The sequence below is a fragment of the Mesoplodon densirostris genome, chromosome 10 (genome assembly GCF_025265405.1).
Source record: "Mesoplodon densirostris isolate mMesDen1 chromosome 10, mMesDen1 primary haplotype, whole genome shotgun sequence".
NCBI lineage: Eukaryota > Metazoa > Chordata > Mammalia > Artiodactyla > Ziphiidae > Mesoplodon > Mesoplodon densirostris.
Genome location: NC_082670.1, coordinates 9667003 through 9690232, shown reverse-complemented (window position 1 = coordinate 9690232; position 23230 = coordinate 9667003). Strand labels below are relative to the sequence as shown.

General features: G+C 42.0%; 1 protein-coding gene across 5 annotated transcripts in view; it reads right to left on the bottom strand.

Annotated features, from left to right (window-relative positions):
- HIVEP1 (HIVEP zinc finger 1) overlaps positions 1-23230 on the bottom strand; it is a 142768-nt gene that overhangs the window by 23422 nt on the left and 96116 nt on the right. For all 5 annotated transcript variants that reach the window (XM_060110206.1, XM_060110209.1, XM_060110207.1 and 2 more), the window contains exons 4-6: positions 7937-13908; positions 4600-4733; positions 3709-3884 (exon numbers count right to left, since the gene is read on the bottom strand). In XM_060110206.1, coding sequence (XP_059966189.1) covers positions 3709-3884; positions 4600-4733; positions 7937-13908 — 6282 coding nt within the window. The remainder of the gene's footprint in view (positions 1-3708; positions 3885-4599; positions 4734-7936; positions 13909-23230) is intronic.

Below are 23230 nucleotides of genomic sequence, written 5' to 3'. Positions count from 1 at the left end.
GGAACCATGGGGCATGCTGGCCCCAAGTGATCCTTAATGCAGGGGGAGAGCTCAAATTCTCTTGAGGATACCATGCAGCTTGAGTAGATAATGCCACACACACAAAATTGCCAATAAGGGAAAATCGTCTCTTTTGAAAATAAAATCTAAATGCTGAGTTTGGCGAGCAGGGCAAATCAGTATTTCAGAATAAACCTCAGAAGAGCTAAAAATGTTTGAATCATTGGTCCAGATTTGAGTCTGCAGTAGCTGAAAGACCTGCAAAATTGCACTATTTATGGAGCCTCACCTTCACTAAAATTGCACTAAGCCCGTGGGACTGGTCACACCCGTTTAGGCCAATTCTTGCACTAGTTAGTATGCACAGCATCCCAGAGCTTAGTGCTTAAGGGGTTCAAGTGTAAGAGAGGGCACGGACCAGATAATGTCTAAGATCCAGCAAACCTTGACCTCTGTGATTCTAGAGATAACGCTCGGCTTAAATGACTTGGCCATGTCTGACATTTACCTTAAGTACACTTTAAAAATAAAATATGAAGCAAATATGGCAAATTATTAACAATTATTAAAATGTGATGGGCATACTGGTGTTCATTATGCAAACATCTACTTTTCTGTATGCTTCAAATTTTTCACATTAGAAGCTATGAAAAATAGTTTTCCCATCTTATTGTGGCTGAAATCTCCACTTATTAGTCAAAACACTTTCTAGTATGATGACAATATTATAAACCAAATCACAAGGTCCACTAATAGTTCTTTCAAAATGCTTTTGTTCCCTAAATAGACAGCCATGGAGGTCATTTGCTTTCTGAGAAGTTAAGGTATAATTGTAACTAGGCAAATTTGGGAATATGAGTTTTTAATAAGCATATTTTCTCATAACTTGAGCTATTACTTATTATTAACCAACTTCTTAAATAATTTAAAATAAAACAATTTGCATTTCAATGTGCAAAATATGCACATTAAAATGCAAATATCCCCTAGCAAGGCTGTGCATTAACTTAACAGATAAAATTTTCAACAGATTTAATAAACATTCATATAAATCCTCTGGAAAGCATGAGAGATTTTGTTTCTGGGCTCCTATAGCTACATATAAAGTCCAGCTTTCTGTGATATAAATGGAACTAAATCCTGCAGAGATGCAAGCTGACTGAGCTGACTGACCTTTAAAGCAGAATAGTGAAAACAAATCAATTAAAATTATTTTGAAAATGCATTCATAAAATAAACCGAGAGGACAAATGATGAAGTACAGATTTACAAGCATTACCATCAGAAGCATCAGTTTCTAGGAGGACAGATCATTCCTTCGATAGTACCATGCTATCTTGGCGTACATCACTATTACCTTCTGTTAATAACCAGACACATTCAAGAATGGGACAACAAAGTAAATCAGAGTAGGGCAAAATTTACAGCCTAATCTAAAAACAAGTCTTTCTTTTATCATTTAGCTACCTTTACAAGGTACTATGGAATCTGTTTGACATATATTCATAAAAGGTAGACTTCTATAAGGAAGCGACCATAAAAAAGAGAACTGCCATGCCGAGAATAGGGAAATACTGAATTTCTAATATTTTCTTCACCAGTCTGCTTAGCTAGGGTAGCTTTCTTCAAATAAATATTTATCACATAATTCCAATGAATTATCTGACAAAACAAAAAATTTAATGTAAATTCAGGTATCCAGCATATTTGAGAAATGGAAGACATGAAAACTGCTAACATATACTGCTCACTCTTCAAAGATCATTATGCCCTGTCCACCATTTAACAAACATTTATCTAATATTTTACATGATGTTGGCTTGAGTTATTTCATTAGGATTAATACTTGATGATTCATAATATTTTTCTTTGCCAAGAAATCTCTGTAGTTTCATTTGTTTTCCATATCAAAGTTTTCCTTCCTTTCTTTGCCCTTACTTTATAAAATATCCTGATTCCTTTTCCTCCTTCTTTTGAGAAACACCCATTTCACATTATACCTGGATCCTCTTCTATTTGGTAACATCATTCTGCAACTGGTAATGTTTCATTTGTAATATTGGCCTATCACTGGTCTCCTGGTCTCACACTGGAAATTATTCAACAGACGGACGTTTCTTAATCATAGGATCAAAACCAGTGTAAAAGCAGTAAGTTGGGTTAAAAGATCAAAGCACTTAATCCTATCAAAGCCTTCACACAAGATCAGGAAAATCATCCTGAAATGCACCCTCCATTTCCAGAAGAAGGTTCTATACCACAACCTAAGAATGACAGAATTCGGGTTCCTTCTGACTTATGATTTCTTGAAACTTTAGAAATATTCAAGGCTATCTGCAGAACAGCTTTGTTTTTTCCCCCATCATTCTTGTTTCAGGTTTTACTGGCATTTAAGGAGAGCTAATTTGAAGCTATTTAGTTGCTACATACTCTTTTTTTTTTTTTTTTTCTTTTTGCGGTATGTGGGCCTCTCACTGTTGTGGTCTCTCCCGTTGCGGAGCACAGGCTCCGGATGCGCAGGCCCAGCGGCCATGGCTCACGGGCCCAGCCGCTCCGCGGCCTATGGGATCCTCCCAGACCGGGGCACGAACCCGTATCCCCTGCATCGGCAGGCGGACTCTCAACCACTGCGCCACCAGGGAGGCCCTACATACTCTTTAAATGCCAATAAATACTGGCCAAAATGTTCAATAAATTTTGCTAAAGAGTTGATCAATCTTTAAAGCAAAAACTGCAAAGACAACTAATATAATCAGAAAAAAAGCAAATGTTAACTGAAAAGGGATAAAAATAATGTAGCTCTATAAAAAAATTGATTAAATATTTTTCACAGATTTTGTCCTTTCAGACAAATGATTTTATGATTATATTGCTTTGTATTTGTGAGATTCTTACTTTCTAAAGGGTGGTATATGAAATTAAAGTCTCAAGCAAGAAATTTTTGTATAATGATTCATAAACAAGGAACCTAATGGAGAAAGCAAACGTTTTATAATAGTGTATTTATTCATTATATGTCACAGGAAATTTGTAGAGAGTAAAATTACCTTAACTACAATAAAGGCTTACAATTTAAATAAAAACATATAAAGAATACAGAAATGGTACTAAATATAATTTTAATTACTAGTTCTGAGTTCCACAAACATTAAATAGTACAAAATTTAGAAATTTTTTGAAGCTGATATTCAACAGTACTTCAGTAAAAAAGCTTCATGGGAAAGAAAAAGAAATGGCTATGCATGAGTAAAATTAGATAATAAATAATTACATTACATGAATGTAATCAGTATAACTTTACTGTAGTTATTATTTTAATTTTTTCTTTAATCTTTTAGCACTGAAATGCATCTACAATGTGATCATGAAAATTTCTTTATTCTTCTTTAGCTCCAAAGTAAGTATTTTTGAAAACGTGTTAGTCATCATGTTATACAACTCTAATTTGGCAAGTAAAAGAAAAAAGGGCAGTTGCTCCTTTTCAAATGTCATATTTATTACGTATATTCTAAAAGTGTGTAATTAAAAACTTTTTCTCAAGAGGTCTAGAAATATATAAAGAGGTAAGACTATGATGTTGACAAGATGTAATTTATATTATTCTATTTAAGCTACTGCATCCTTGGTCAAGGAATATGTAAAGTTGGGTCTTAGCTCTACTAACTCAATGCATATAATAAAGGACCATGAAGCGATGTCATCTCATACCTTTAGTCTTAAAGGAGAAGTTACAGTAAGTGCAGTGGTAGGGGCGGACATCTGTATGGGTTCGTATGTGTTTCTTTAACATACTAGGTTTCTTACAACGGATTCCGCATTCTTCACAAATGTACTTTCCTCTTCCCCTGCCTCGGACATATACATACTCTTCATTTGATTTATATCTAATTTAAAGAAAAGGAAAATGAATAGGGCAATTGGATACTATGTCTTTGAGAAAATACTGATGATTGAAATTCAACCTAAAAAATAAAACAAGGCACAGTTTTTACACTCAATAAATATAAATGTTATGCACATGTAAGTAACAGAATATTCCAGCTTTTCACATCAACACAATATTCTAATAGCTAGTTCTAATCAAACAACTTTATTCAATACCAGGTTTAATTTAAAAATAGCTCCTCTAAGTGACTGCTTTAAAAGTTTTCTTTATTGTTAAATTCAATCACAGCTATAAGTACTGAAGTATTTCTGAGCTTCATTTTAACTACAGTTGGCTTTTACAATTTTTCTCACAACCAAATTCACAGAAGACATCAAACAGGCAATGATTCATCTCTTTTAGAGCAGATTTTTTCAGTTCACTCCTTATTATGAATCAACGTGAAACCCAGGGTTCACTCTGAAAACTTAGTGCTTAGCTGCCTCCTAGAACCTACAATGTTTTCTAAATAGTTGTCATTTTCTTGATCAAAATGGCATTATTTAACATCATACCTAACATGTATTTGGCCATGAAGATTCTGTTAATAAGCTGAGAAACCTTGCAACGTTTATATAAAATCGGCACTGGTTAAGTCTTCATTCACATGAAAGCAAATGTACATTTAAAAAGTAAGTTTAAATGTACATTTAAGAAGGAAAATTTGTACTTGCCCTCCATCAAATATTTTAATTCTTCTTGGTTCACTTTTGATTAAGGAATTTTCTTTATCTTGCTCACTGTTAATTTCAGAGGCATCTTTATTGCTGAATTCAACTACTGTGGACTTTTGATTACCTAATGCTCTCTGAAAGGGAAAAACAAAAAAGAGAGAGACACTAATTTAATAAAACTGAAAACACAAACATGCTAGTCTTTCACTTGGAAATTAAAACATGGCAGAGTACAGTGCACACGGTTAGCTTAATGGAAGGCATTTCAAGGACATAACAGCTTTAAAGGTCACTGCTTTATCTCCTCCTTTGTCTGTCTGAATCACAGCAAACTGACACATCTTATGCTACTTTAAACTCCCACCACATTCCACTGACACCCCCAAATAAAGACTCTACAACCCTCCACCCTGGTATTCCATGAGTTTAATTTTAGGAACTTTTTTTTAATAAACTAAATATTCTTTCTTATAGCTAACCAACCACTCAGACTACAGTTTAAGTATACTTGTTAAAGAGTTTATTATTTAAAGATGGAAAAGAGCTAGTTACCCCCTTATGGTATAACGTCTCATACTCCTGAAAAACATGACTAACTCCCCTTCAACATCAGTGCAGTGTAAAGTTAGAGCCGAAGCTCCATTTCCCAATATTTTATTCTCCCCTTCTCCCATCATTTTAAACCATAATTAGGTTTCCTCTCTATATCCACTCAAAAGTTCCTGAATACTGATAACTGTGAATTACAGGTCAGGTCAAAAGTTAGGTCTTGGCCTGATAATACTAAAATCTCTAGAAAAAAGTAGTGAACATCAGAATAATAAACAGTGTGTGCTTTTCCTACGGAAACTCTGTAGTGACGCGACCTTACGATTTTATACAACCGCACTATTTACCACCTCTTTTCTCACTCCCCAGCCTCCTCTGCTCTCACATATCCTTGTGAGGCAGCCAGCACTGGTGGATCACATCCCAGTGAGGAAGGACACGCGTAGGGTTAAGTCACTTGTCCAACGTCAAGTGCTAACAGCAAGGGCTCAAACTCCAGTCCTCTGGCCAAGCCCAACACAAGGCACAACTTTTCTGATCAAGGTCCTCTTTGTTAGAAACTTCCTTTAAAAATTACACCACCAAGTAGACAGCTATCATATTGCGATGACCTCATAACAGTAAGTGACAAGAGAGTGTGTGCATCATGGACCCAGGGGCCTATGTGGCCTCGGGAAGAATCCCCTGGGAACGCCCTGTCCTTACAAAGCCAGGCGTAAAGAACAGCTGCTGGCCTGAGTGTCTCAAAAAGGTGGTGTGGAGAGGTAATGACACTGACCCTGACATGTGCAAGTGCAACTGACTCCTCTTTTTCTGGCAAACACATCAGGTTTGGAATACACACACACCTTTCCTTGACATTATACCTCTAACAGTAATCCTGTTTCTTACCTTCTTCTCGGTACCAAATTCCCACTTATCCTTTGCTCAATTTCTTGCTATCAAATCTGACTTCTATTCACCAACAAGCTAAATGCCAAAATCTCTACTATTTCCTTAGTTTATATGCTTGACCGCTCTATACACTGTATGTTGCTGACACCTTGCTTCTCTTAGAAATGCTTTCACTTTAGCATCGACCTGTTCTCTTCCATTTTGAATGATAAATACATGCACATTTGGGTTGTGAGTTAACAGTCAACCCAGCACCGAGTCCTCCACGGCCACTTGCCCATAGAACTCATGTCTCCGGGACCTCAGCACCCTTCAGTCCAGACACCATGTTAGTCTTCATCTTTGTTTGACCTCTTGGCTTGAACAACTCTCTTTAAAATATCTTCTTCCTTGATCTGTGTGATACTACTTTCTCGTAGTCCCCCTCCTTCCTTAATGAACAATCTCTCTCATTTCCTACGTGGACTTTCTTCACCCACTCAAGCCTTTGAATAGTAGGGATCTCGGGATCCATTCCAGGCCCTTCTCTCTAAAAACCTCATTAATTGCACCTACGCACTGAACGATCTCTACACCTTCCACCCGGAACTCTCTCCCAGCTCCAAATCCAGATGTGCATTCCCCAAGGCATTTCTACCAAGGCACCTGGTACTGAAGGAGAGCCACTTTTCATAGGCACTTCAGGCACATACATACGTGAAGCGCTGTTTAAATTCTCACGCTCAAGTCTCATTTTCCATCTGACTTAGTAGATGTAGAGTCTGAGCATTTAAAAATTAAATTCTGAATGGTTTGGATGCACCCTCCTCCACTGAGAAAATATCAAAGGCTCTCTACCACCATGCATATTCTTTGGTCTTTATCTACATTTCCAACTTCAAATTACGTCAGTGTTTCAAACTTCCAACACCTTCTAGCCATGTTGGACTCCTTGGGGCTCTTTAAATGAACTAAGTTCATTCTCACTTCCACATCACTTGGCAGACTATTAAAATTTCTCACTCTTGTTTGCCTGAAAAAAAAAAATCCTTACTTTTTTTTTTTTTCTTTTTTAAAGACTCAGCTGAAGTATCACTACTTTTGGAATATCTTCCTTATATCCATACCTCCTCCTCAAGCTACTGGCAGTGTTAGAGACTTCCTTCTTTTATTAAACTTGTAGGCACTTCTATTATAATACTGATACTGTGATATTTTCGTATTGATAAATATTTATGAACCTGTATTATGTGCTTGTGAGCCTGTAGAGATCAAGAACTTAATCTATAATTCTGAATGTCCAGAGTCCAACCTAATACCCTTATCTATTTATTCTTAATCATTTAAATGATTTTCCCCATTTTATAAAGCCAACTCTAATTATAGTTTTATTCCACAAATAACCCCAAATTATCATTTTATGACCTTACTGTACAAATCCTGACCAAACCAACTTAATTATCAAGTGTACAGTTATTTTGTGAATCTTCTCTCTAGTACTAAGATGATTCTCAGAGCTACACAGGAAGAGAGCTGGGATCAGCATGGTGAGGGGAGAGTGGTCAGATCTGCATAAAACAAGCATGAATGGGTCTCTGCTTATATTTTAAAATGAAATAGAACAATCCCCAATATTCACACCTCTGTTCCCCTTCATTAGCAGGGATAAAGCATAAACACAATCTTCTCTCACCTAACAAGAAAATCAAATCTTAGAGGACTCTGGGTAACCTTTATCAGTATAACTCCCTGGGTAAACTTATCATTCTTTCTTTCAAATAACTGTACACTTAGAAAGCACAATTTGTTATTCAAAATTAAAATACAACCTCCAATCGAAATCTTTAAAGACATCCAGACATTTTGGAACTAACTTGCACAGACTATTTTTGAAGATAAATGATATTTCAAGTACCTTGCTTAAGCTGCTTTTCCATCTGCTTGAATAGACCAATAAATCTGACTTGAAATGGGTCGTTATTGCTTGACAATATAGAGATTTTCCAGTCTTCTGTTTTGAGTTCAGGAGAGAGAGAGCCACTTTGGTAGGCAAGCTGAGTGGATTTGGATTACTGGCGTTCACGGTCCAATCGGTGTAGGCCGAAGTCTTTTGGTCGTTCTGGGGCAGGTGCAGGGCTTTCTGCCTCAACAGGTAACACCACGTGAAGCTGGTTGCAGTCTTCAGACTGGGGAAGGTCGGCTGCTGTGTGTCACCCGCCTTACAGGCGGAAGGAGTTGGGGCTGAGGACTGACTCTGCTCTTGGATGTTCGCTTTGTCGCCTGGATTTTTAACCCCTGGTGACTTCCTTTCTTGGTTATTGTCTACATGTTCCGAAGGAGAAATTTGAGTTTTCTCTGCAGGTACAGCTAAATTTCTAACTGTCAGAGTCAGCGATGTGGCCGACGGGATGCTTTCAAATTCCTGCAATTCTTTTATAGGTTCTATAACCACAGGCTTGGAGTGTCCTGACGACAAATTATCAGCTGGTGAAACATCAGTCAAATGCAGAGCCTCACTACTAACTTCAGGGTGAGAAAAAATATCCTGTTCCGATATCACAGCTTCAAGGGGCTCCATAGTACAAACCTGCCTCACCAGAACAGGCTTCTTCTGCTTACCAACTTCATGAGCTCTTGAACTCAGTGCTTCCAACTGTCTACTATCTGTTGCACAGACAGCTCCATTTTCATCCTTGGCTCGCTTCTGGTGCTTTTCCATGGCAATGTCTAAACTATTTGCTGGGGACAGCATCCTTTTACTTGAAGCTGAAGATTCTTGCTGGGGGGAAAGTCTACCAACAGACATTTTCTGAGTTACAGGCAAGGATTCTGATGGAGACGAATTTTGGCCCATCTCTGAAATAACATTCTCACAGACAAGTTCTCCCTCTGGGTTTGGCAAAGCATTCCGGTGATCGTATTGCGATTTTGGCACAGAATTTTGTTCTTCGCTGATTGGCACCATACTGTGATTAGCCTGGCAAATCGGCTGACCGGATAGATCTTGGGTCACTAGGATCTGCGGCAGAGCTGTGGCCGTGGTGAAACAGTACGCTGGGACCCGACTCTGCAGGTGCAAGGGCAGCGCCAAGGATGCTGGCACCTTTGGCCCCTGACTGCCGAGAGGCCCGACCTTCAGTGGTGGCAGAGGACACGAATTAGACGTGGCTTCTACTAACTTGGCTGGTAATGTCAACGAGGTCGCACGATGGGTGGCCCCAGCTGGGTCTGAAAGAACTTGCTTTGGCAGAGGATGTACAGGGTTAGAAGCGCAAGGCTGGGTCGAAGGGACCACCTGACACTGAAGTTGGTACTTGGGAGCAAAGCAATCCTCACTTTTAGAAGATACATGTCCACCGGGGCTTGCATCTGGTTTGACACTCTGTGTAGACACCTGCGGAGACATCTGTGTGTCTGGGAGGGTAAGGGGCGTGTGGATTTGATTTAACAAATGGATACCAAGAAGCTGTTGAACAGGAAAGATGTTTGGAGAGCTGGAACTCAGAGTTTCTGCTCGCAGATCCTTAATCTGAGTCTGGGAGTGCAAAGTATTTGCAGGAAACTCAGGTGAAGGTGCATGAGTGAGCTGAAGCCCCTGAAATGGCACTGTGTTCACACCAGGACGAGTGATAGTCTGGAAAGAGGATGGGTTCCCAGGAGATAGATGACCCTCCGGAGTGATGTTCAAAGAGATCTGCCGTATCAGTGGGCCTCTCCGTCTTTCCAAGAGAGGCACGTGCCCGGCAATCCCCATGCCAGAAGGGGATGTCGGAGGCTGCAATTCAGCAAGCAGTGCTGGCTGAGGTGGAGTAATGCTTCCACAGTCGAATGATTTACTTCTGAAATCAGAGACCTCCATCGACACTTGCAGGCAGTGAATCTGTTCCGATGCAGCGCGCCTCATTTCCCGGTGGCTCCCAGGAACGTTCAGGGTGTTAGAGCCAGGTGGAATCATGAGAAACTCCGCTTTATTCGGAAAATCGATTTTGGGGGAGGCTTCAGTCTTAGAAACGTCCTCTACGTCTAAGGAAGCAGAGAAACTCGAAGTGTGAGATAAACTACTCTCCCTGCTTAGACTCCTGGAGAGAGTGGAGTCCAAGCTTGACTCGGTTGAGGAGTGCTCGATCGCGGCAAGACGGAGCCTCTTCTTTTTGGGCGGCAGTTTCTCTGTTGGCAGTTTGGACAAGGTTTCGCTCCGTTGAGGCCAACTGAACTTCTCAGACTTCTCCTGATCGTGGCCTTGGCCTTCCAGGTCCTGATCTGGCTCTTCTGTGACCAGGATTTCTGGGACTTGGATGTTGTGCTGCCGAACGAGTCTTGAGGGCTGTCCTAACACGTGTCGCTCACCTGAGATCTTTCTGGAACTTTCCTGAAGGTCCCCTCTCAGAGCATCGGACAGTGCAGGCTCGGCGGGCTGAGACGTGTTCTGGGGCAGGCGGCCTTCCTCTTGGGAAATCCCTCTTATGTGCAGAGACCCGGGCTTCCCTGTTCTCAGCTCCTGGAAAGAAACGGGGGAAGCGCCTTCACGAGACTCCAGCTTGTCCAGCGCACCGGGTCTGCTCAGGGAGTTCGTGTGCTGGATGACGGAGATGCCGGCCCCGTGTCTCTTGGGCTCGGTCCTGTCCTGGGCAACCGAGTTCATGTGCTCTCCCACGATGACGGGGGACGGCTTCGGGTCCGGGGGCTGCTCGGGGCCTCTGGCCACGAGCTGAATCGGGGAGGTCTGCAGCTGGATATTTCTAGGCGGCTGGTCACCAGTTATGGCAGCGTTCTGCTGAGACAAACTGGGAACCGAGCCCATAGCGCTCTGAAACCGGAGGCCCTCGGAGCTCTGGGGAGAAGCTCCACTTTCGTTTTGCTGAAGTTCGTCGTCATCTCCGACGCTTTTCATTTTCCTCCTTTTTCGTATCTGGGGCGTCTGCTCCCAGACCCCGGTGGCACTGGCGACCCTGTAGTGCAGAATGGGAGGCTGTGCACCGCTGGGCACTGGGCTGTGCTCAGGGTCCCTCAGAGCTACCTTGGTTTTTGGTCCGTGCAACTCTGAACAGTAAAATTTCTTATGATTTTCGAAATTTTCCAGTTTCCTGTACCTGTTTCTACAGGTCTCACACTCAAACATGGTCCCTCGCCCCTGATGAGTCTTCTTCTTTTCCAAGTGTGAACCCGGGGCTGGGGGCTTGCTTCTTGCTGCTGCGGTCTCACCAGCGGGGCTGCCTCCATGATGGCTCTCGTCCAAGGACTGCCCGGCACCGAGAACATGATTTTCATTTGCTGAAGAGTCTTCTACTGCTGCTTGTCTGACAAGAGTGCGGGGATGCCCATTTTGGGGCACAGAAGTGTTAGGCCCTGGTACAAAGACATCGTCATAGAAAGCACCAATTTTGTCGTCAAAGGACTGACTTCCTCTCAGTGGGTGTGGGGGAGGGATGATGCTCGCAGGGACTGCTGAGTACCCCGTGGTAGGCATAGAATTACTTCTGGTGATGGGCAGACAGTCGAGGGAAGGTACAGAGAGAAGAAACACTTGCTTTGATTTCTCTGTGGGAGTGAAAGGGGACTTTGGTATATCAGAGCTTGAACTTGTTCTCCGTCCCATTGGTTTTAAATCAAACTGGAAAGAATCCTTAAATATGTACGATTTGGGGGAATCGATGCTTCCCCGTCGTGAGAGAGAGGTTCTCCGTGGCTTTACACTATCCAGTTGCTTGTCATCTACCAAGGCTTCGTTGTCTGAGATAAGCTTTGATATCCGTTCCTCAAGCGTTTTTGTCGCCAAAGGTGGGCGCATCGGACCTGGGAGGAGTGACGCTTTGTCACCTGCTGGAAGAGCCGAAGCTGCTGGTGTGTTGACACGAGGTGCAGAGGACCCATTATTCTTGTTAGAGTCCTGCTCCGGGGCGGGGAACGTTCTGGCAAAGGGCGTCGGTGGACTCACTGCTTGGTCGGCACTTTCAGAACGTGAAAAGTAACCAGAATCCGTACTTCCTAAACTGCGAGGACTCAGGAGGAGTTTTCCTTGCTGCTCTTGGGAGTCATCGGTGGCCTGCTGCCTTTGTAGCTGGGCATGTACCGTTCCCAAGTGAGATTCTTGTTTTCCCTCCGGCTGACTCACGTCGCCCTTCTGATGGGACTTCTCATCCATCTCCAGGGAGGACGCCCAGGCTGAGTGGGACAGTCTACCGGTTACCTGAAGGTCTTTCTGCTTCTGTGCACTAGAAGGTTCAGGCTTGGAATCCGTAACCTTCGGGCTGTCAGCTCTTAAAGGGGACACACTGATGGGGTGGACCACAACCTTTGGTAACTCTGTCACAGCCTGTGGTTCTGAAGATCTGTCCTGTAGTGAAAAGTCACCTACCACAGGATCTGGATTGCTTGGAATGGAACCCAATTTTGGTAAAGCTTCTGAGCTGGATACCATTTTCATTATCTGCACAGGCTGCAGGTCCATGGAGCCCGGGTCGTTCTGCCTGTCGTCAGCAGCGCCCTCCTCTTCACTCTCCCCACTATCTTCCACATCTGAATGGATACTAAGTGCTTTGGGGGACTCGTGAGACATGAACAAGCCGCCAGCATCTGGCTGCAAGACGAGACCCAGTTTGATAGTATGTGCATGGGATTTTTTGTGCTTGTAGAGGTTACTTTTAGTTTTAAATGAAAACCCGCAGGTCACGCAGGGATAGGGTCGCTCTCCAGTGTGGGAGCGGATGTGCTTTAAAAGCACACTGGGCTTTGCACAAGCTCGATTGCAATACTCACAGATGTATTTTCCTTGTTTTTTTGGCTTCTGATCTTTCAGAAGAAGATTGCACATTTGTTCCACGCTGTGACTAACGACAGAGGCGACAGGAGTTGAGTTGTACATTGGCGTGGGGGGTGACCGCGTGGAAAGGGCGGGGCTCACTGACAGCGGCAAGGCAGCATCCACTTGCTGGTTTGGAGGAGAAACCTGAGTTCTACTGGAGGGTGAAGCCACACCTACGGAGGACGTAACTGCTGCGTTACAGACGTGTTCAAGTTGGGCGTTCTCCTGATTCTGCAGACTCGTGAGTGATCTGGCGAAACCCGAACACGCTGGTAGCTGCTGATTTTGTTGGCCAGGTTTAGAAACAGGGTGTTCGCGTGGATTATAGGAAGGAGAAACGGCCTGAAGTGCCGCTTGGTTGTTCTTCTGAGCGGCAGACACGTGCCCGGCGTATGAGGTCCGAGGAGGCAGCTGTGATTGGGCGGCCGGTTCTTGCGGGGTCGGATCGGGGGCATCCATCGGGCTATTGTTCAGGCGAGAAGGGGGTCGTACAGTTTTATTTGGTTTCAGTTTTTCACTCTTAACCGCACAAGAGGAGCCCTTTTGCGACAAGGTGCTCAGTTCTGGCTCCATGGCCTTCAGTAAGACATCGAACGCGGTGTTTGCATACGAGGAGGGCGGGGGGCTGCAGTGAGAGGAGATACATTCATGGTGGTCAGTCCTGCTTTTACTGGACAGAGAACTGGAGTCACATTTTCCCTCGGGGACACCGGACTTGGTGGGGTCAGAGCCTTCCGACCTCCACCGGCGCGGCTCGGATGGGTGCTGCAGAAACGAGGGCTTCTTCGGGGAGACAGACTCTTGCAATTTAGAGGCCTCGGCAATTATCCCAGGGGTTTCTCCATTGTGTTTGGTAAACTGCTTCCCATTTTTTACAGGACTGTGATTCTGCTTCTTGTGGGACTCCACCGCACTCTGAAGAATGGCAAAAGATGACTCTTCTGTATTTTGTTTGTGTTTTGCCTGAAGAGGATTTCTCAGTGGGGATTTTGGTATTTTTTTCAGGTGATTCTCGGCTACAATCTTTTTTCGTTTCACACCTTTAAGTGATTCTGAAGTTCCTTTAATACCAGCCTCTAAGATTTCTGTTCAAAAAAGAAAAATGAAAACCAATTGGTAAAATGTTATGTACACCAACTATGATTTTTTTAGATTAACATTACGATCACAAGGGTGTTATGGCAACTGAAGAAGGCAATTTAAAGGAAAGCCAGTTTGGATAAAACTGCATTCCTACATTCTGGCAATATTAAGAATGCTGGCCATCAACATCTGTTGAAACAATCACGCGAAGACCTTAGTGCACATTTCTAGAACGCTGTGTTCCTTTCTTGACCCCCTATCTCGCCACAGTCCTGGAACCTGATGTTTCAAAACTAAATTATCCTCCCCCTTCACCCTTGCAGCTGAGGACCCTACACAATAGTCTTAAGAGAGCTGGCCCACAAAGAAGAAAATTCAACCTTTTAATGCTGGGTATTTGTCTTATCACATTTAGTATCTTTTAAAGCAAACTTCTCAGCAAGTTTCTACATAACAGTATTGCTCCACAATAGGCAATACTGATATTCTTATGAGAACAAAGGTTACTATACGATAATTTTTAGACACAGATACCTCAGATGGTCATGGGATATTCACTGACAGAACCGTGAAGAATTGCTAATATAGCAGTTATATCAAAAACAGAAAAATATGAAAGTAAAATAATACACTTACTTGTGGTTCTTCACCAACAAAATTTTAAAGTCATAATGTTGTAATGGCCCTTAGTTTTAAAATAAAAATCACCATTTTAATTGAACAAAATATTCAATGGCTATGTTTCTTTGCCACTAATGATAGGTGAGTAGGTAGACAGAACCTATAACAGGACAGAAGAGATGAAACCGCCTCCTTTCTTGCTGTGTTGAAATAAATCACCATTTAAATGGCATCAACCACCACAATCTCTGTCAAGTATTGTATTTTTGAGCAATAACTGCTTGCCATAATTTCGTTTGTTTCGATTTGTTGGATCCTTGGGCACGTAAACAAAAATTATTCAAGCTTATATTACTTACTTGTAGAAAAGCCAAATACTCTAATTCCTCATTATTTTCAAATAGCTCTTACAATGTACCTATTAAAAATTCATATTAGACCAAAATGCCTATACCAAAGTAACCACTTTGCATTAACAGAAGAATTTACATAAAATAAAATATTCTGGTCATCTTGTGACATCAGTTTATGTGCTTTCATGTATTAATTTAATGAAAAAAATTGCATACTAATCCACTAAAGATACATTTACCCACCATAATCAGAAGGGCAAATAAAAGGGTGGGGGTGGGGGTGTCTCATGATGAAACTATTTGAGCTAAAGAAAAATAGAAAAAAAAGTATCATATTGTTGATACCTCTACAAAATGATGCTGAGCAAACCTTTTTTATTCTTCAACCCACTCATTTATAAAATGATGTTTCCCCAGTGGTTTTCCCTCTTCAGGATGAATGCAATAAAGTCAGTGATGTACTTTATGCCTCTCGTTAACCATACAAGCAAGCAGGCGAAACGAAAAATGATGATCAGCATCTCGGGTGCGTAGTTTCCCTACTCACTTCCCGGGAGCTTGGGGGTGGGTTGAAACAAAAGTGAGAGCCACTAGGCTGTTAAAATAAATACAAAAGCAGAGCCCAGCAGCCACCTGGAGGAATGGCAGTTCCCAACTCAGGCAACTGTCAGAGCAGAAACACAAGAGATTTTTTAAAAACCTGCCCATGCCAAGCCCAACCAAAACCCTATGCAACCAGAGCCTTGGGTGGGATAGATAGGTTTATTTTGTTATGTTTTACATACTTTCTGTAATAAGATTTTATTTTTAGGTAAAGTTACGTGTAAAAAAAAAAAATTAAACAACAGCTTACACTCCAAAGAAAAAAATGCAAAAATTCAATCCACAGCTAAAACCAGAAATACCACATTACATTTTAAAGGGAACATTCTATGTATTTGTTTTTGTTTTAGGAAGTACAATTCAACTTTGTACTTAAAGAAAATGAAGCTGAAGTGAAAAGGAAGGAATGACTTAAGATCCCTATTTCTTTATAGACATAATTCCTCTAAAGTTAAGAATTTGAAAAAACATATTTTAAACAGATTTTACGAACCATGTTTCAATTTTAGATGAAGACGGACTCATCTCTCTTTGATGAATGTTTATAACACTTACATTCTATTTGCATAGTTGTTTACTCTTCGTTCTCTATTTGAATTTTAAGACCTGGTGCTAATATACCATTTCTTTCCTTCAAAACTTTGCACACTCCTTTGCTTTCTGGCAATGAAGCTTGTAAAGAGAAGCCTGCTGCCAGCCTGACTGGTCGTTTCTCCTCCTTGAGGTGACTTGCCTTTTTTCTGCCAGCATACCTGCAAAAACCTTTATTTTCAAAGTCTAATAACATGACTAGTAGTCAGCTCAGAGTTAACCACTGTACAACGTTTCATTTTTTTCCTGGAACACAATGACCTCTAAAAGGAAATTCATTTAGTTTATTTCAGAAATTTTTTCTTTTGTTATTTCTTCAAATACATTTTCTGGCCAATTTTTTTTCTTTGGGGTTGGCTCTTTTACTTTACTGACATCAATTGTCTTTACAGGGTTTCCCTGGTGGCGCAGTGGTTAAGAATCCACCTGCCAATGCAGGGCACACGGGTTCGAGCCCTGGTCTGGGAAGATGCCACATGCCACGGAGCAATTAAGCCCGCACACCTAGAGCCCAGTAGCCCCCACTTGCTGCAACTAGAGAAAGACTGCGTGCAGCAACGGAGACCCAATGCAGCCAAAAAAAAATGACCTTTGTGCAGGACCACCCTTATGATGAGCTAAATCTCTTCAATCTTTTTGTTTTTCTCCTTCACTCTTTCTAGAATTATCTAAAGCTTCTTCCCTTACATGAGTAATGTGATTTTCAGGCCATTAAATTCCTTGCTGTTTCAAATTCGTTTATTAGTTTTGGACGGACATTGCTCTGTTCTCATTTTGTTCCCTAAGTTCCGCGTTGCCCATATCATCTCCTTTTACCGTCTCATATTATATTTGAACTGTTGCTTTAATAAATTTATGTTCTGATTAAGTTCATTGCCTAAAAAAAAAGCTTCTGTTTCTGAGGTAATATTTCCTTTAAGGCTGAGTTTTTGGTCTGTCTTTTCACGTTCTCTCTGCTTTTCTATTGCCTGAGATCATGGGGAATCACAGGGAGTGGTATTCAATGGAGAATATGTTCCCAACAGTGTTTGTCTGAGTTGTGTCCACTCTTCTAAGATTTGTTGGATCTCCTTTTCCAGGGTTCACTCCCCTCGTTCAAGGGATAACGTCCATTCCACCATGGGTGGTTGGAAGGGGATGACCTTCGATGCTGGATTGCTCTCTACAGGCAAGGAGCTTGTTGCTGCTGTTGCTGCTATCAGGAGGGGAGAGGGTGGTGGAGCGGATGTGAAGAGGGAAGGTACCAGGCACACCTGAGGTGAATCCCACATTATCATTCTAGAGGTGGCATTAAGGCAAGTTGCATGTGATTGTTACCCTCCATCCCTTGGCTGGAGTGCACAGAGGGAATGGCTAAGCCTTCTGGCTAGGAATCAGAGATACAAGCCTCCTCTTGGGAACCAGTGCCCTGAAGTGTGAGATAGCAGACCCTCGGGTCTTGGAGAATCATACGCTCAGGATCGTGTTTTCAACTCAACTGAATCTTGATTAATTTCAAACCTATCGAAGCGTGACTGGAGTTATTTTCTCCCGCCCCCTTACGTCCTGGAAAGAACATAATAATCAAACATTGTGGCTATGTCGACAACATACGGTATACAGTTACCACAGGCCACGGAGTTAAGAGAGGGTATAGACCAGAATGGATCAAAGCAGAAACACAGCTTGGGGTGGAAGATGGGAGGGGAGCAGCTCTTTACCATCGATGCTTAGGTTTTTCAATACTTTTAATGGCAATTTGTTATTTTGGTAGACTAACATGAAAATAAATTAGAGGAAGCAGAAAGAAAGACCATGAGACAGTGGTGGAAGGCGTACAAGGATGATGCCTTTTTTATACGCTCATTCTCCCACCTCCCAGTGCACAGGCCTTCCCTCTGCCTCACGGTACAAACGCTGCTTTATAGTTATCACCATATGATTCCAGAGCTGCTGCTTTTTACCAACACTAGGGCTGGACATCCTTGAGGGCACATAACCCTCTGTGTGAATGATGAAGCACAACCCTCTTTCCTTACACAGTGAGAATGCACACTCAGATCAGGAAGTGGGTGGAAAGGCTCAAAATCAAGGTCGACCAACTGCTGAAAATTATATTCTGGTCAGCATGCTACTGGAAATGGCTGACAATCAGGCAGAAATTCTGAGGCATCAACAGGTCAGAAATCCAAATAGGAATTCATTTAAAAGACACAAATTGCACTTAGAAGAGGGACCAAGATTGGCAGCATAGCCACTGTCAGAATCCCTGACTTGTTGGGCTTTATAAACAAGCCAGCTCTCCATCAATTAGGAGGTCGAGAACAGCTTGCAGAGATTGCAGAGGCCACTTGACTGGAAAAAGGTGAATGGTTAGGGAAATAGGAGCTGAAGTATGACAAAGGATATTCTCACATTTGGATATTCTAACAGTGTGTTTAAAACCCTGCCTTGACTGAAGGTGAATCTCTTTTTCCAATTGACTCCAAGACACATCAGTGTGAAAAACTTCAGATCTCTCTTAGGTCTTGGGGACACAAGGACCACCTGTTTTCTAACAATTGATGGCATACTGTGTCAGAGAATCAAGAGATCAGAGGTAGGGGGACCATTTAGAAGGCCTTTTAGTCGTTCATGCAAGAGTTAAAATGCTACCTTGAACTCATGTAGTGACAATGGGCCTCTTAGCTGATTCAAAGCAAGAAAGCCTGAGAAAGGTTTGCCAAAGATTCTGCTGAGGTTTCCTGTCTCTCTGGGAGGACTGAGCTAGCTTGGGAGGGGAAAAAAAATCAACTCACTTCCCATTCCACTAAATCTCAAACTCAATATCCATGTGTAAAATTATAAATTGTAGCTGCAGACCCTGGATTAGAAATTTTCAACAGGAAATGGTTAGGCTAGTTATGGCAGAGGCACTGAACATAACATTATACATTCATTTGAAATAATTACAAGGATTACACAGCAATATGAAAATTATGATATATTAAATATATATGCATATTGTTTTCTTTACCTAGAGAGAAGTCTGGGCTAGAGGCATAGATCTGGGAGTACGTAGTGAGTGCTGTTTTTATAAAAGTACAGAAATGATAAGCCACAGAGAATATACAGTAGAGAGAAGTCTGGCATCAGAAGCTTGGGTGATCCCTATATTTAAGGGTGAGCTAGAAACGACAAGAAACAGGGAGTAATAAGAAACATTAGACAAAATATGTGACAGTGAAGTGCTCAGGAAGCCAGGGTTTAGAGACTTACAATAAGGAAGATGTGGGTAACAGTGTTAAGTATCACATTCAGATAAACGGGACTAGACACGAGGCTGCTGGGCTTGGGGGGCTGTTATCTCAGAGCAGTCGTCACTTGGGTCTAGGGGGTAAAAACCATATCACAAAAGGGCAAGGAGTGAGGGAGGGCCTGGGGAAGAGCAGGGCAAGCAAATACAGACCACGTTCTGGGAATTTGGCTGTGAAGGGAGAGAGAAAGGCAGGATGCCAGTACCAGAGGAGAGGAGGTTACAGCAAGGTTTCTGTAAGATAAAGGGTGTTGAGTGTGCTTATAAACAGGAAGTAAAAGTGAGCAGAGAGAAAGAGACTGAAAATGCAAGACAGATAACAAATAAATTAATGTGCAATGAAGAACCACACTAGAAGTTTAGCAGACAGGGACCGACCACGTAAGATATGGGAACAACTAATTGCACTTAGCAAGCGACAGAAAGCCACAGCCATCTCCAAGTTCTTCCCATTCCTCACGGAATGGAATTCAAACATCTAACTTGGCCAAAAGACAGCGTGGTCCTCTACCCAGCTTCCCAAGCCCCCTCCACACCGTCTCCCTCTCCTCACTATGCTTCAGCCGTGGTGGGTGAACTCTGATGCCTCAACAGGCCTGTCTCCTTCCTGCCCCTGGGAACTTGGACTCGCCATCTCTTGAAAAGCCTTCCCTGCTCTCAACTCTAAATGCCGGGATCACTTTCAACCTTTAAATCCTAACATCAGTGTTACCTCCTGTCTACCTGCTACATTAGTTGCCCCATATTGCCCAAACCCTGTTTATTTTTCATAATTATGATCACAATCTGAAATACCCTATTTATCTACTTACATGTTTTGTCTACCTTCTGATTAGAATATAAGATTTATAAGATCTTATGTTTACTATTCATCCCTACACATCCAGCCCTTAATAGATGTTAAAAAAATATTTGCTAATGAAAGAATTCTCTGAGTAAGAGAAAATACGGGCTGAATTTAATATCAGGAAACCTATTGATATACTTCACCACATCAGGAAGAATAAATGAGAAACTCACATGACCACTCTGAATAAGGGTGAATGATATTTAATAAAATTCAACATCCATTCTTGCCTGAGGATATAGAAACTCGAAAAGCATTGCCCTGACCCAAACAGTAAGAAAAAGCCAGAAATATCACAAAAATCAGAACTTCTCTTGAGTTCACCATAAAGCATAATCACAAGGCAACCAAACAGCGTGAACTCCACAGAGGGATGTGTGGACCTGCTCCACTGGGGCAAGCAGAGAGGAGAATGTGGAGGAAGACATGCCAGCCTCGCCAACGAGGGAGAAAGCATCACCCCAAATTGCAACAAACTGCTGGAGGCTGAGCGTGGGGTGGATAGGCCTGGCCTTGGACACAGGGGGCTTCACACGCACACCCAGGCTCTGTTCTGTAGGCCTCCCCCAGGTACTCATGGCGGGCACACGGGAGGGGCTCAGCTGCCACTGCAGAAAAGGTGCCAAGCCCCAGGCCCTGCCTGAACGCTTCTCTGATGTGGAGAAAAAGCCTGAAGGCTTAAGCTGCTGGGAAAAGAGCAGCAGCTTTGGGTAAAACACACTGTGACTTGGGGGAGAGCAGATGAGGAAACCTCTATCCGAGGGGAGGTAGGAAACTGCCCTGGGACCAAAATCCCATTCCAGTACAATGAGAGGTCTGCTACCCTGGGAGAACAGCAGGGAACACGGAACTGCCTCCGACTGAGGCTGCACCAGGATAAAGAGCAGTCCTCACCTGCCCGACCACAGCCTTGCACAGCGCTCTACTGTGAGCAGAGGGGCAAGGAGGGGGAGACTCCATATCCCAGCATTGCTATAAGCACAGGGAAAGAGGGCAGGCCACTGCTAGAAGAACTGGAGGCCAGCATGGTACACTGAAGATAAACACAGTGGACCAAAATCCTAACGCAGCCCCACTCCTGAGCAGGTTGCCTCAACTCCCCACCTGATGACCTGACAGAAGAGCAGTGCCCATTTCCAGCCATTAAAAACTACTGAACTCAGTATCTACTGTGAGGCATGCACTTTCCAAAATTTAATAAAAAGTTAAGATACGTGCACTATCAACGCACTGTCAAAAGACAGAGCAACCAAAAGAACCAGACTCAGAGATGATCCAGATGTCAGAACTCTCAGATGGGGAAGTTTAAATAACTATAATTAATACGTTAAAATATCCATGGAAAACGTTGACAACATACACTCACTAATGGGAATGTAAACAGAGTGGGAGGGTCAAACAAAAACGCTGGAAATAAGACAAAGTAATAGAGATAAAGAAAGCCTTTGATTGGCTCATTCACAGACTCAACAAAACTAAGGAATAAGTAAACTTACAGATAGGCCAATAAACATAAACCAAACAGGACACAAAGAAGAAAAGTAACATGGGGGGGGGGGAAAACAAGAACAATACATCTAAGAGCCACAGGACAATATCAAATGGTCTCATGTATAACTGGAATCACAGGAGGAGAAGAAAGAACAAACAGGGAGGTAGAAATATGTGAGAAATAGTGGCCAAGAATTTTCCAAAAATAAACAAGAAACCATAGATCCAAAGAGCTTAGAGAACCCCCATGGAATGAATAAGAATAAGAAAGATTAAGAATGAGGAAAGAAGGTGGAAAAAAAACAAAAAAGCAATAAAAGTTAAAAAAAAAAGAAAAAAGGGAGAAAAACCACCTAGACAAATCATATTCGAACTGCTGAAAACTAAAGGTAAAGAGAAAAGCTGGGTAAAGGCACCCAGAGGGTAGAAAAATAATACAGAGAATCAAAGATAAAAATTAAAGCCAAATTCTCAACAGAAACTATGGAGTGACATTTTAACACTACTGAAAGAAAAAATAAACTGCCAACCCAGAAGTCTACATCAAAAAATAATAGCTTTCAAAAGATGAAGGCAAAGCAGAGACTTTTTTTGGGAAAAACAAAAGCTGAGATCATTCACTACCAGCAGACCTGTACTGAAAGGTTAAAACTTTAATGTGGAGCTATACATATAAATAAAGAGCTCTGAAAATGATAAAAACGAAAGGAAATTTTAAAAAGAATTTAAAAAATGTCATCGCTTTAAAATATAATGCCACGTAAACTTGTAGTGCACAATACAGTAGTTTGGTAGGTGAAATAATGGCTCTGTAAAAGTCCACCCTAATCCCAGGGACCTGAGAATAAGTCCCTTTACGTGGCAAAGGGGACTTTGCAGGTGTGATAAGGTTAAGGTACTAAAATGGGGAGACCATCCTGGATTATCAGAGGACCCCTTCAAACTTAGTCAATTGACAGAAGGGGCAAGAAAGAGATTTAAAGTATGAGAGACTTGACCTGCCATTTCTAGCTTTGAAGATGGAGGAGGGGAACCAGGATCCAAAGAACACAGGTGAACTCAAGAGGCTGGGAATGGCTTTGAACTGAGAGGAGGAACTCAGGCGCACACAAGGATTTAATTCTGCCTAATGAGCAAGGAAACAGATTCTCCCCTAGAGCCTCCAGAAAGAAACATGGTCCTGCTGACATCCTGATTGCAGCCCAGTGAGACCATGTCAGGCTTCTGACCTACAGAACTATAAGATAAGAAGTGTTTCTTGAACTGCTAAGCTTATGGTAATTAGTTAGACAGCAATAGAAAATTATCATAGGGGGCCGCTGGCCACATATGACTATTTAAACTTAAAAACAAAGTCTGTTGCTCAAAAAAAGAACTTTCTATGTTCTCTGACCACAACAAAATTAAATGAGAAATAAACTGCCGAAAGACATCAGGAAAATCCCCAAATATTTGGAAGTTGAACAACATATTTCCAAATAGCCTAGGGGTTAAAGAGGAAGTCATAGGGGAATTAGAAAAATCAAAACAAACCTTCAGAGCAC